Source organism: Oryza sativa, chromosome 8 (genome assembly GCF_034140825.1).
Source record: "Oryza sativa Japonica Group chromosome 8, ASM3414082v1".
Lineage (NCBI taxonomy): Eukaryota > Viridiplantae > Streptophyta > Magnoliopsida > Poales > Poaceae > Oryza > Oryza sativa.
Window position 1 is genome coordinate 4,411,612 of NC_089042.1, and position 12,328 is coordinate 4,423,939.

Consider the following 12,328-nt stretch of genomic DNA (forward strand, 5'->3'; position numbering starts at 1 on the left):
ACAGATGAAATCTTTGGTAGAAATTACTTATTTCTTTCTCTTGGGTCGATTGTGCAATCTTGTTTCCTTCGCCGTGTCTATCACGAAAGATGACTTCTAGGCTAGCTATGTAGTAGCATTCAGATATGTTCATCCATTTAGCACTTATAAATCCGTTTGAATTCAACTATTTTCCTATTTCTTCACTTGCTCCGGCCATGGGTGCAGCAACTCCAAATGGCTCGTCTCTCTTCTTTTTTTTTTCTTTTTTTTTTGAGAACACCAAATGGTTCGTCTTGTTCGTATATTTTTTTTATGGTGCATATGTTACATAGCTTCTCAACATAAAACGTCCTGTTCATAAACAGACTTGTTCACGGTTGGATATCTACCATGAATCCGCAGTGGATTTTCAGTTGTCAAATTCTTACTCCCTCCATCATAAAATAAATCAACATAAGTTTAATACAATAAATCTAGATAGCTGTTTATTGTACTGGATTAGTTTGTTTATTTTAAAACGAAGGAAGTAGGTCTCAAACGTGCTGGTTTTTTATCAATTAAAATAGTACTCCCTCAGTCCTAAAATATAGCATTTTTTACTGAATATGAACAACTGTATGTCCAGATTCATAGTTAATAGTTGCTATATTTTGGGATATTTTGGGATGGATATAGTATATAAGACAATGCACTTCTCAAGCTGCCAAATTCTCACGTTCCAAATTATGGCTTTAGGGTGTGTTTAGTTTGTGAAAAGAAAATTTTTGGTTGTCACATCGGACGTCGAAAGGAGCTTTTGGACATGAATGAAAAAACTAATTCTATAACTCGCCTGGAAACCACGAGACGAATTTATTAAGCCTAATTAATCCATCATTAGCACATGTCAGTTATTGTAGCATATATGACTAATCATGGACTAATTAGGCTCAAAAGATTCGTCTCGCGATTTTCATGCAAACTGTACAATTAGTTTTTTCTTTATCGATATTTAATACTCTTTGCATGTGTCCCAAGATTCGATATGACGTTTTTGGAAAAAAGTTTTTGGAACTAAACGAGGCCTTACTTTCAAAATGACAACAAATCCTCTCATGGATCAAAGAATTGAGAAACATTTGACTTACAAAATTCAAAAAAGCCCAACAAAAACCCAAAAACCCACCGGCCAGAGGTAGGAGAAAGCAAAGGGTTTTTCTCCCTTTCACCATCCACCCCCCATGCTCCTCCTCGCCGGCCTCCTCCGCCGCGCCCGCCCGCCGCGCCGCCCCTCCGTCCGCCGCCTCTCCGGCCTCCTCGACCGCTACGGCTTCGTGCCACCCGCCTCCCTCACCCCGCACTCCGCCTCCGACGACGGCGGCGCCAAGAAGCGGCGCCCCAAGAAGCCCCCCTACCGGCCACCCTCCTCGCTGGACCGCGGCGGCCGCCCCGCCGCGCGCTCCGACCTCCCCTTCGACTTCCGGTTCAGCTACACCGAGAGCTCCCCGGGGGACAAGCCCATCGGGCTCCGCGAGCCCAAGTACTCCCCGTTTGGCCCCGGCCGCCTCGACCGCCCATGGACGGGCCTCTGCGCCCCCGCCGTCGACACCACGCTCCGCGACGCCCACGCCGACGACCCGGCCCCCGCCGCCGAGAGGGAGCTCGAGGAGGCGCGCCGCCGCGAGCGGGAGCGCGTGCTCGGCGAGCCGCTCACCCCCGCCGAGCGCGCCTTCTTGGTTAGCAAGTGCCAGAAGAGCCGCACCAAGAAGCAGATCAATCTCGGTAAAAAAAAAAAGAAGAGTACTTGTTTTTAGTTGGTAAATTTTACTCCATTTCAAGATGTGGTGATGATGATTATGATTCGATTGGGTGGTGATTTTTGTAGGGAGAGATGGGCTCACTCACAACATGCTAAATGACATACATAATCACTGGAAGAACGACGAGGCGGTCAGGGTGAAATGCCTCGGCGTGCCGACGGTTGATATGCAGAATGTGTGCCATCAGCTTGAGGTAGCTTCATCTGTGTTGGGTCTAATAAATAAGAATCATCTTTGCCTGCATGTACTAATGTGAATACACTGATGCCATTTTAGTAGCTTTTGTTTGATTTTAGCTTATTGTTACATTTCTGTCCATTAGAAAGCATGATGAGTAGTGCCCACTTCTTTCAGGATAAAACTGGTGGCCTTATCATCCACAGGCATGGTGGTCAGTTGATATTGTACAGGGGACGGCATTATAATCCAAAGAAAAGACCTGTTATTCCGTTAATGCTGTGGAAGCCAGCTGAACCTGTATACCCGAGGCTAATTAAAACAACAATAGAAGGACTGACAGTTGAGGAGACAAAGGAAATGAGGAAGAAAGGCCTATATGTTCCTGTTTTGACGAAGCTAGGTAAACGCTGTACCGCTTTTTCGCTTACATATATGTAGGGTTGAAGAGAGGACTTAACAACTGCGCTATTTCACAGCCAAGAATGGGTATTACGCTAGTCTTGTTCCAATGGTTCGGGATGCCTTTTTGACTGATGAGTTGGTCCGGATAGATTCTAAAGGATTGCCAAAAAGTGATTATCGGAAAATTGGAGTCAAGCTCAGGGTGAGTTTATTATGTGCATATATTAATGCGTGTATTTTCCTTGACGATCCGTAACAGAGCATTTTCTTCCCTTCTGTTTTGCTGTAGGACCTTGTTCCTTGCATAATTGTCTCTTTTGACAAAGAGCAGATTATTGTTTGGAGGGGAAAGGATTATAATGGAACCATACAGGATAATACACAGAAGACATCTGTTTCAGTTCTCGAAGAAGAGAGTGCAGGAGCTGAGAGCGAGAACGGTGATCAGGAACAAGCATCAAGCGACTGGGCTTCTGATGAGTGCTCTCAGTTGAGTAGCTCTGATGAAATGCCAGATGACAAATCAGCTATTTCTGAGGCAGACTCTGATTAGATCAATCGGATATTCAGAACCCGCAGTTCATATAGTTCACAAACTGTCACTAGATATTCAGAAGTTGGCATGCGAACATTTCATGTGAGACTACGATCAAGCGTGTTTTTAGTCACCCATGGCTAAATAACTTCGTTCATCTCGATATTCTGAGTTTCTGACATTAGTTGGTTTGGATTGAAGATTCACATGAAACAGTTTTGCTTGAGACTCCAGTCAGTTGGTAATTGGAAGAGTGAGATATTGGTCTTGTTTGGCTTAACACCAAGAGGATGCCACGATGGAGCTCTGAACAAAAATATATACAATTCTCATATGACATTTTATAAGAACATCTTGTAAAGCCTATTGAACAACAGTGCTATCCAGCATTTCCTGGCAATAGAGATTCTCTTGATTTTTGTTTATTTTCCACTGTCTGAATGTCAATTTAGTTATGTAGCATTTTTTTTAAATCTTAGTATTGCAGTTAATAAACTGAAGTGCCATGATTCACTTGTGAGAACGGTTCTTTCATCACTGCTAGTTGGCCAGGCCAATGTGGGGGCAATTTGGGAAATAGAAAAGGTGACGTAGCTTGGAGAAGGTGAAATGTGGCGAAATTAATTAACCAAAGTGGCAATATATTAAGTAAATTAACTTCTATCAACACGGGAAATTCTTGGTCACACCCTATTAAATGGTAAGTATCTAATTTCCCATTTTAAAGAAGGGAGGCACTTGCGTGGGATTGAGAAAGCAAGCGAATGCCATATTTACATTAAATTTACCATTCTCTTATTATTGTGCTAGTAATTTTCTCATAAAAATGAGGGTGTAGAGATCACATTTCTTATATTTTTATTTTGTTCTATCAGCTGTCCTTTGTCTTGGGGAGAAGAGTTCCAAGCATGGGAAAACACAAATCTTCTTGTCTATCCATCTTCAAGTCTTCAACCAGCATTCCAGCAAGAAGCAACCTTGCCTTTATTCCTAGATGGATAGAGAAGAAGATATACATCTTCTTGCTAATAAAAATTGCTAATGGTTCCCTGTCCTTATGAAAAGAAGGTTATTAATAACATAACTAGAAACCCAACCGGTGTTAAATGATTCCACATCATGCATACACTTGAATGTAACCTTTATTGCTCTAGTGGTTGGACCTTTTATTCAAAAGCATCATACCACTAACATAATAAATGTAAGACATGCCAGGTCTATGTACTTTCGCGTCACTAAGACAGTTAGTGGTTTAATAAAGGCATGATAAAATTTTAGAAGTATATGAAGTATTTACCAAATGAATGAAGAATTGGGAATTGCTATTTGATATTCACCTACTTTATCAATCCATCGCAAGTACCTCTCCCTCTCTATTATATTTTACGGAGATGCATGCACCGCCACAGTTGTCTTGGCAAGTTCACATGTATAGACACATCATTGTATTCTCTCACAAGAGGTTCCCTTGGCTCAGGGAGACGCAAGGGGAGGCACTGTACCAGTGATGGGATGGTAAGACGGTAGTTGTCTTGGTGAATCCATGGGCTCGAAGATGAGAAACGGTCACAGAGGCAACATGCATAAGAATACTTGAGTAGCTAGGAGAAGTTGGGTGGGCCAGTTGGCTATGCACATAATTTATCACCCTTCCCCTTATATAGGGAATGGATACTGATAGAGCACAAGTAGAAGAAGGTCTTATTGGAGCCAAAAGAAATGTCAACGCCACCTATATGCTCAAGCCTATTTTTTTTGGGTAGTGGTTGGGCCCTTCATTTAAACATGTAAGGACCACTACTAGACTAATAAACAACCATGCTTTCTTTATTCATTGGAACCGCTCCAACCCATGCTGCTCTTTCCTATTACCACCTTAAACATGTAGGGATAACTAAAATAACAAACAACTCATCTTATTTCTGTATTCACAAGAAGCACAACATAACTCCTGTCACTCTTACCTACTATCATCTTCAACACATATGTACAACTTAAAAAAAAATAGCAACTCGTCTTATTCTTTATTCAAGGGAGCCATGGCTTAACTTGTGCTGTTGTTTCTCATTTACCGCCATCAAGTTTTCAAGGGATTGCAACTACTTGTGTTTTTTTTTATAAAGGAACATATTGTACATCCTGTCTTCTATATCACGATATACCCAAGAAAATAAAAATAAGATCACTTAGTGGTGGGATAAACCCCTAACATGCTACGATGAAACCACTAAAATCACTTAGAAGTATCAAGAGCTGAGCCACGATGAGAAACCATTGGTGTCACTACTATCCATGGATCACTTCACAAATATGGAGTGAAAACCATCAATTTATAATGGAATTTACAAATTTCATTGGCCTGCTGTGACTAGGTGGACAAAAAGCTCAGGCTCGTGAGCTCGGCTTAGGGTTGCATGCCACATATGCTTATCCAGCCAAAGGAAGGACATGTGGTCGTTTGCATGTAATAAATAAAAGAATCTCAATGTGTTATATTCTTTTAGTTTTGATGATAATGCATATTGATTAATGCTATATGTGTACAAGAAATGGAATTAACATTGTATTGGCAGAAAAATGAGATAAGCACAATATCAGGCAAAAATGTCATTGACACTTTGCAAAATAAAAATTAACACCCTGTGCTATGTACATTTTTATGCTATCACAATATTGTTAGTCAATTTTTTTTGCCAATACATCTTAGTTACATTTATGCAATGCTAATTCAATTTCTTTTACATTTATAGTGTTTGTTGTTATCATTAAAATTGTATATACACAATCCATTGCAATCCTTTTATTTAATCACACACAAGCGACCACATATCCTTCCTTAAGCCGGATTAAAATATGGCACTTGAAGGGTAGAGCACTTGTTGAATGCCAGTTGTAATGTCCACTTCACTGTACTTTTCAGTAGTTTCGCTTTTCAGTAGTTTCTAAAATGAGGGATATTTAGTATAGAATGGTGATGAATGGAAGGAATATAATTATTCACATATTACGGTGTTATACCATTTTCTAAACATTTAATTAGCACCGGTTTGAATTGCCTCCATCTATCAGTTTGAAAGCGGAAATGATCCATTACGTAGGTGTGTAGCCTATAAATGGTACCTAGAGACAATTTCCCTCATGGTTGCATGCACGGTGATTAGTATTGTGGCATCAGGAATTAATACCTTACCGATAGTTGTCTAAAAGTTGGATTTATTTGAATACCTAGATTATGAGAGTTTAGTAACACTGGTTCTAAAATATGTATGTCCACTGCAAGCACCAAGGTTGCATCAGGAAGCTTGTGTGAGGAGCCATATCCTCGTTTTCTCTAATGAGCCCCCCCCCCTAATTAAGGTTCTATGTCGGGACATGGTCTTGCATGAGTAGGATAAACAAGAGGTTACTCACGATTAGAGGAATTGCAAGAGGAGGCACCAAACCAATCGTAGGGTGGCAAGACAGCAGTTGTGCCAGTGTTCCGTGGGCTCAAAGACGAGAAGCAGGTGGCTTAGAAAGTGAGCGTAATTGAGAAACTAAGCATCTATGAGAAGATTGGTGAGTATGGTAGAATGTGTTGCTCTTCCTCGTTATATAGGAAATGTTGATAGAGCATAGGTAGTAGAAGGCCTCGTTGGAGCCAAGTAATATCACGCTACACATGTGCTCAATTATATTTTTCTCATCGGCTCTTTAGATGCTTCGCTTAAACACGTTAGGACCACTGGCATACTAATAAGCTACTCTTCTTTTTTTTTTTATTCTTGGGTAACATGACTTAACCCCTGTTGTTCTTTCACACCTACTATCACCTTAAACATGCAGAGACCAACACAAGACTAATAGGCAAACCATCTTATTTTCTTATTCACGAGTCGTCTCAACCGCTTGCTCTCTTCCTCGTCTACTGCCACCTTAAACATTTACGGGGCATTTCTAGAACAATAAACAACTTGTCTTATTTCTTTATTCACAGGTGCAATGGCTAAACCCCTGCAGCCTTTTATCACTTACTACCAACTAGTTGCAAACTGGTTACAACTACTTATAGATTTCTCGTTAGAAAAATGCTTGAAATAGGATGCCATTCGTGACGTCCATGCAACATGGGACTCGTGCGAGCACCCATCACATGACTCTGACCTCTTCCAACATAGGGCCACATTCGCCTTTACCAAGCATCCATATGGGGTCCACGCCTCTCTCTCTCTCCACACGCTCCTGATTAAAGCTTCTGTTTCTGCTTTTGATGTGCGTGTTTCCACACTAGTTGGGCCTACCTGCCTGAGTTATTAATGATACTTTAATGGTACCTTGAGATATCAAATAACTACAGTGCTACATACTAGATATCATGATACCACGTGATATCATGATACTGAAACTATGAAGGTACTATCATGGTACCATCCTCGAAAGTATCATAACTAATAAGTATCATCACTGGTAACTACATATCGCCTACATTACCTGGATATGTCCCTCAAGTCTAGTATCTCTATCAGATACGTATGTATCATCAGTTTTATGATTTTAATTCAAATAAATAAAATAATTTGGATACACTTCTAAGTTCTAATACAACATTGATACGTCCAATGTCGACCTCAAAAATCTTGTGGTGTACCGACGCACTCCACATGCTGCAGCGTTGTTGCCGCCATCGGGCACAACCGCACATCACCTTTCCCGCGCCATCGTTGTGCACAGTGCGACATCTCCTTGCCCTATGCCATCTTTAGGGGCAGCATGGCAGTATATACCCACAGGCTAGATGCAACTCCTCCACCGGCATGCCCAAGGGACTAGGGTCGCCGCTGCCCAACACAGTCCCTTTGACGCCGGTCACTAGACACAACCCTAACACCATCAAGTTGTTTGTTTCCTTTGCTCCTCTTCTAGCCTTCCATTCTTGATCTGCAATGCCTTTTTTTTTAAAAAAAATAAAAATGAATCTGCATGACTGTGTAATTGCCTTCTTAATTATGTTCTCAGTACAAGAACTATCTTTTTATTAGATCCGATGGATTTAGGAACTGGAAGCTAAGTGCTACTGCATCTAGCAACCGTTGATTCCACGGATTTTTCTTTTGATTGTTGTCAACTGGCGGCTTGGTTTTAATCTCTTATTAGTTATACACAGTTAATGGGCTTAAAGCTTTTTTTTAAACATAGTGGACTTGAAGCTATCAACTACGGTGATTGTAGTAAATAATTTCTATATTTAATTCATATATATAAACATATCCCGTATTATCTTTTGAAAAATGCCACATATTCTGGTATTGCCATATCGCGTACATGTATCCATATCCCCGTATCTATTGTACCACCATTGATACCTGATAGGTATCATCACTGGTACATGCATATGCAACATATCATCACTAATTTGTGTATAGATATTAATGTGCCAATTAAGAGGTACGTATTTCTACCTCCGGACTAACACTATAAGATACATATACTCTCTATACCTCACAATGACCAGAAAAGTATTGCTGGTGCTAATAAAAACTTGTTTTCTAATCAATTTAACAAGTTATTTTTATCTCTCAAATTGTGAGAAGGTATAATATACCTCTTCAAGGATGCATGGAAGAAAGCCTTCAAACATATACCTAGCCTAACATAACAGTAAGGTAGGAAAAAAAAAAGGAAAAATCAACAAAGATCTGATTGCAAGGGTTGTCAATTAGTCGTCGGAACGCAGCGCCGGCGACCGGCGAAATTCTAATCGTAATCGACTCTGGCGGCCGGATCAATCGGTCGAAGCAATCGGACTCGCCACCAGTCGATCGAGCTGTACACAAGTGCAGTCGTATACCGACTTGAATTAGAATTAGGCCGTGTGATCTCTCCCAATAAAAGCAGTACAGATTGTCGTGCGTGCTGATCTCCATCGAAACCATCAACGTTGATCAGCCATGGCTCGCCGTCGTCGAGGTTTTCCGGCGACGTTGGTCACGCTGCTGCGGCTCGTCGGCTGCCTGCTTCTTGCCTTCTTCCTCGCCGCGCCGCCGTGCGCCGCCGCGCAGCAGGTCAAGACGTCGCACGCGCAGTTCGCGTTCCACCTCCCGCTCCCCGACGGCGTCACCGGCGCCGAGAGCCTCGCCTTCGACTCCTCCAACCATGGCCCCTACACCGGCGTCTCCGACGGCCGCGTCCTCCGCTGGGGCGGCGCCGCCGCCGGCTGGACCACCTTCGCGCACCACGAAAACTACCGGTAAAGTACACACCACCTCACTCCATCAATTTTTTTTAGACTTTTTTTTATTTTTTTCAATTTCAATTTTATTAATAGATTTTTTCAAAAAGTATTGTTAAATATAAACTTTTGATCCCGCCATCCCGTCTGGCATGGCCATATAACCTTGTCACGTCACGAGGAGCTGGCGTGGTAAAACAACGCTGCCACGCGAGCCACTGGAGGTTTAGTTTCTGAAAATATTTTTTTTCAAAAAGTCTATTAATGAAATTAAAATATAAAAAAATCTAGAAAATGAAAAATCTCCACTCCATCGCGTTCTTGATCGATTGACATTGATGGTTCGACCGTGTGCGTGCAGGAAGATTCCGATGTGCACGACGCCGGTGGCGCCGGCGGAGGAGACGGAGAGCATGTGCGGGCGCCCGCTGGGGCTCGCGTTCCACGACAGGACGGGCGACCTCTACATCGCCGACGCGTACAAGGGCCTGATGCGTGTCGGGCCGCGCGGCGGCGAGGCCGAGGTGCTCGCCGCCGGCGCGGACGGCGTCCCGTTCAACTTCGTCAATGGCATCGACGTCGACCAGGCCACCGGTGATGTCTACTTCACCGATAGTAGCACCACCTACCCACGCCGGTAATTACCAAAAGAACACGATCCAAATTAAAATCAAATCATTTTTGCAACATGCAAATGTGTATGCAATGCGTAGCAACAACGTGATCTTTTGGGAAAGTGTTTTCATCCCTAAGTTTTTTAAGTAATTCAAATAGCCACTATTTTTTCTATAAAAAAATTGATATAATCATTATGAGATATATCACTTCACACAATCGTGCAAGTTTAAATTTAATTTATACAAGTAAAAAAAATAACAAATTTAATTGCAAATAACACATAATATTTGTAGTCAAAATATTCATTATTTTTTTTACAATTATATATGTTGAATTTGAACTTGTTTATATAGTAACATATCTCATATTGATCCATCTTATCAAAAGTTTCTAAATTTTCTTATAACTTCTTTAATTAGTGGTATACGTAAAATAAGGGGATATTCTCTCGAGGAATGAAAATCCACTTCCTGATGATCTCACTAACAAGAGTTGTGTGTTCATGTGGATGCAGGTTTAACAGCGAGATCATGATGAATGCCGATGCGACGGCGCGGCTGCTAAAGTACGACGCGGCGACGAAGCGGGTGACCGTGCTCAGGGCCGGGCTTCCGTACGCCAATGGCGTGGCCGTCAGCCGCGACGGGAGCCACGCCGTGGTGGCGCACACGGTGCCGTGCCAGGCGTTCCGGTACTGGATCAAGGGGCCCAACGCCGGCGAGTACGAGCTCCTCGCCGACCTGCCGGGTTACCCCGACAACGTCCGGCGAGACGCCAATGGGGGATACTGGGTGGCGCTCAACCAGGAGAAGGCGCGGCTCGACGCCACCGCGGCGGCGGCGGTGGCTCCTCCGGCGAAGCACCTCGTCGGCGTCCGGCTCGACGGCGATGGCGTCGAGGTCGAGGAGCTGACGGCTGCCAAGGGTGTGACGCTCAGTGAGGTTGTGGAGAGGGGCGGGAAATTGTGGCTCGGCTCTGTTGAACTCGATTTCATTGGCCTAATGCAATGAACAAAAAGATGTCTATATTTCATGTCAATTACCTAGTGTGAGGAACAAAAGCAGTGTTATTTAGAGACAGCTATATACACAAATTTTGACAATTTGACTCTTTGCAAAAACTAATTTTATAAATGAACCGTAGCCAAAACTTATTTTAAAAATGATCCTTTTATTCAGCGCCAAATCGTATAGCGCTGAACTTAGACACCTCAGCGCCAAATAGCATGGCGCTGAATGCACGTTGGCACGCCGACTCAGTCTCCCATCCGCGGTGGCACAGCATTTAGCGCCAGTTGACGTGGCGCTGAGGTGTCTAAGTTCAGCGCCATATGATTCGGCACTGAACAAAATGATCATTTCTAAAATAAGTTTTGGCCGTGGTTCATTTGTAAAATTAGTTTTTACGAAGGGTCAAATTATCAAAATTTGTGCAACTATATATGTAGTGTTAGGAACAAAAGGACATAATACAGTTTGTACATCGGAGTTTGGTTATGTATTTTTCGTCAACCTTGTATGGAGGTTTAGTAAAAGAAAATGTTATTAATAATGTCTTAGTCTATTTGGTGTTTTTTTTAATCCGATATATGTGTGGCGTTTTGGTTTTTAGACTCCGTGCGATATCCCGAAATGTTTTTCAGTCTTATTTGTGCATATATACTTTGTGACGGTTGGGTGTACCTTTTTTTAATAAAGGAAAGGTCGGAATTAAATTTCATTATAAAAAGAAATATAGTGTTAGGAACAAAAGCAGTGTTAACTAGAAAAACAGCGCAAAAGCAGTGGTTAATTAGGTTTTTTTTCTTATTAGCTTCACTTTTTTATGTTTTTTTATTAGAGAAGGGTATTTTTACCCGGCCTCTGTATACAATCGGATATATGCAGCCTTTTTAAATTAGGAACATAGCCTATCGAACAGGTAACTTAGCTCTCAAATAACCCAATCTAAAATTCGTTCCTATATGTAGATTTGAACTTAGGACCTTGGGGTGCTACTCAGGTCACTGGCTCACTACAACCACTAAGCTACATGCCCTTTCACTATTAGCTTCATTTAGAGTGTAATTCTATAATGCAAGTTCATTTATCCATTGGTGGGATAGAGACCCCAACATACTAAAGAATAGAAGTAACAATAATGGCAGAACTACGATAAGAAACCATTGATGTCACCAATATTACTCCATGGGATCACATCACAACTATGCTACGAAAACACTAATTTATAATGGAATTTACAAATGTTCACTGGTGTCCCTTGATTATGGGGTTGACAAAAAGCTTAGGCTCACGCGTGCCACATGCATCCCCAGATGAAGAAAGGATATGCAGTGATTATTTGCATGTAATTAAATAAAAGAATCGCAATGTGTTATGTTATTTCAGTTTTCATGATAATGCTTTGATTAATGCTATATGGCCAGAATAAATGGAATTAACACTGTATTGGCCAGAAAATGTTATAAGCACAATATCGGGCTAAAATGTCATTAACACAATTTGCAAAACAAAATGTACGTAGTTAACACTTTGATTGAATTAACACTTTGGTTGTGTCACTACATCCTTTGGGCCCGGGAGAAAGGAAATAGAAACAATTCCT

At 41.8% G+C, this 12,328-nt stretch overlaps 2 protein-coding genes across 2 annotated transcripts; both read left to right on the top strand.

Moving 5' to 3' along the window:
* The first annotated feature begins 1,162 nt into the window (after nt 1-1,162).
* On the top strand, nt 1,163-3,323 carry LOC4344787 (CRS2-associated factor 1, mitochondrial-like). Its single transcript, NM_001422448.1, has 5 exons — nt 1,163-1,743; nt 1,847-1,974; nt 2,136-2,361; nt 2,438-2,565; nt 2,653-3,323. Exons 1-5 carry the CDS (start codon nt 1,203-1,205, stop codon nt 2,914-2,916), a joined length of 1,287 nt encoding a protein of 428 aa, NP_001409377.1. The 5' UTR covers nt 1,163-1,202; the 3' UTR covers nt 2,917-3,323.
* Nucleotides 3,324-8,825: 5,502 nt separating this feature from the next.
* On the top strand, nt 8,826-10,734 carry LOC107275340 (protein STRICTOSIDINE SYNTHASE-LIKE 10). The gene is made up of 3 exons (XM_015793705.3): nt 8,826-9,124; nt 9,468-9,743; nt 10,239-10,734. Exons 1-3 carry the CDS (start codon nt 8,826-8,828, stop codon nt 10,732-10,734), a joined length of 1,071 nt encoding a protein of 356 aa, XP_015649191.1.
* Nucleotides 10,735-12,328: the final 1,594 nt, after the last annotated feature.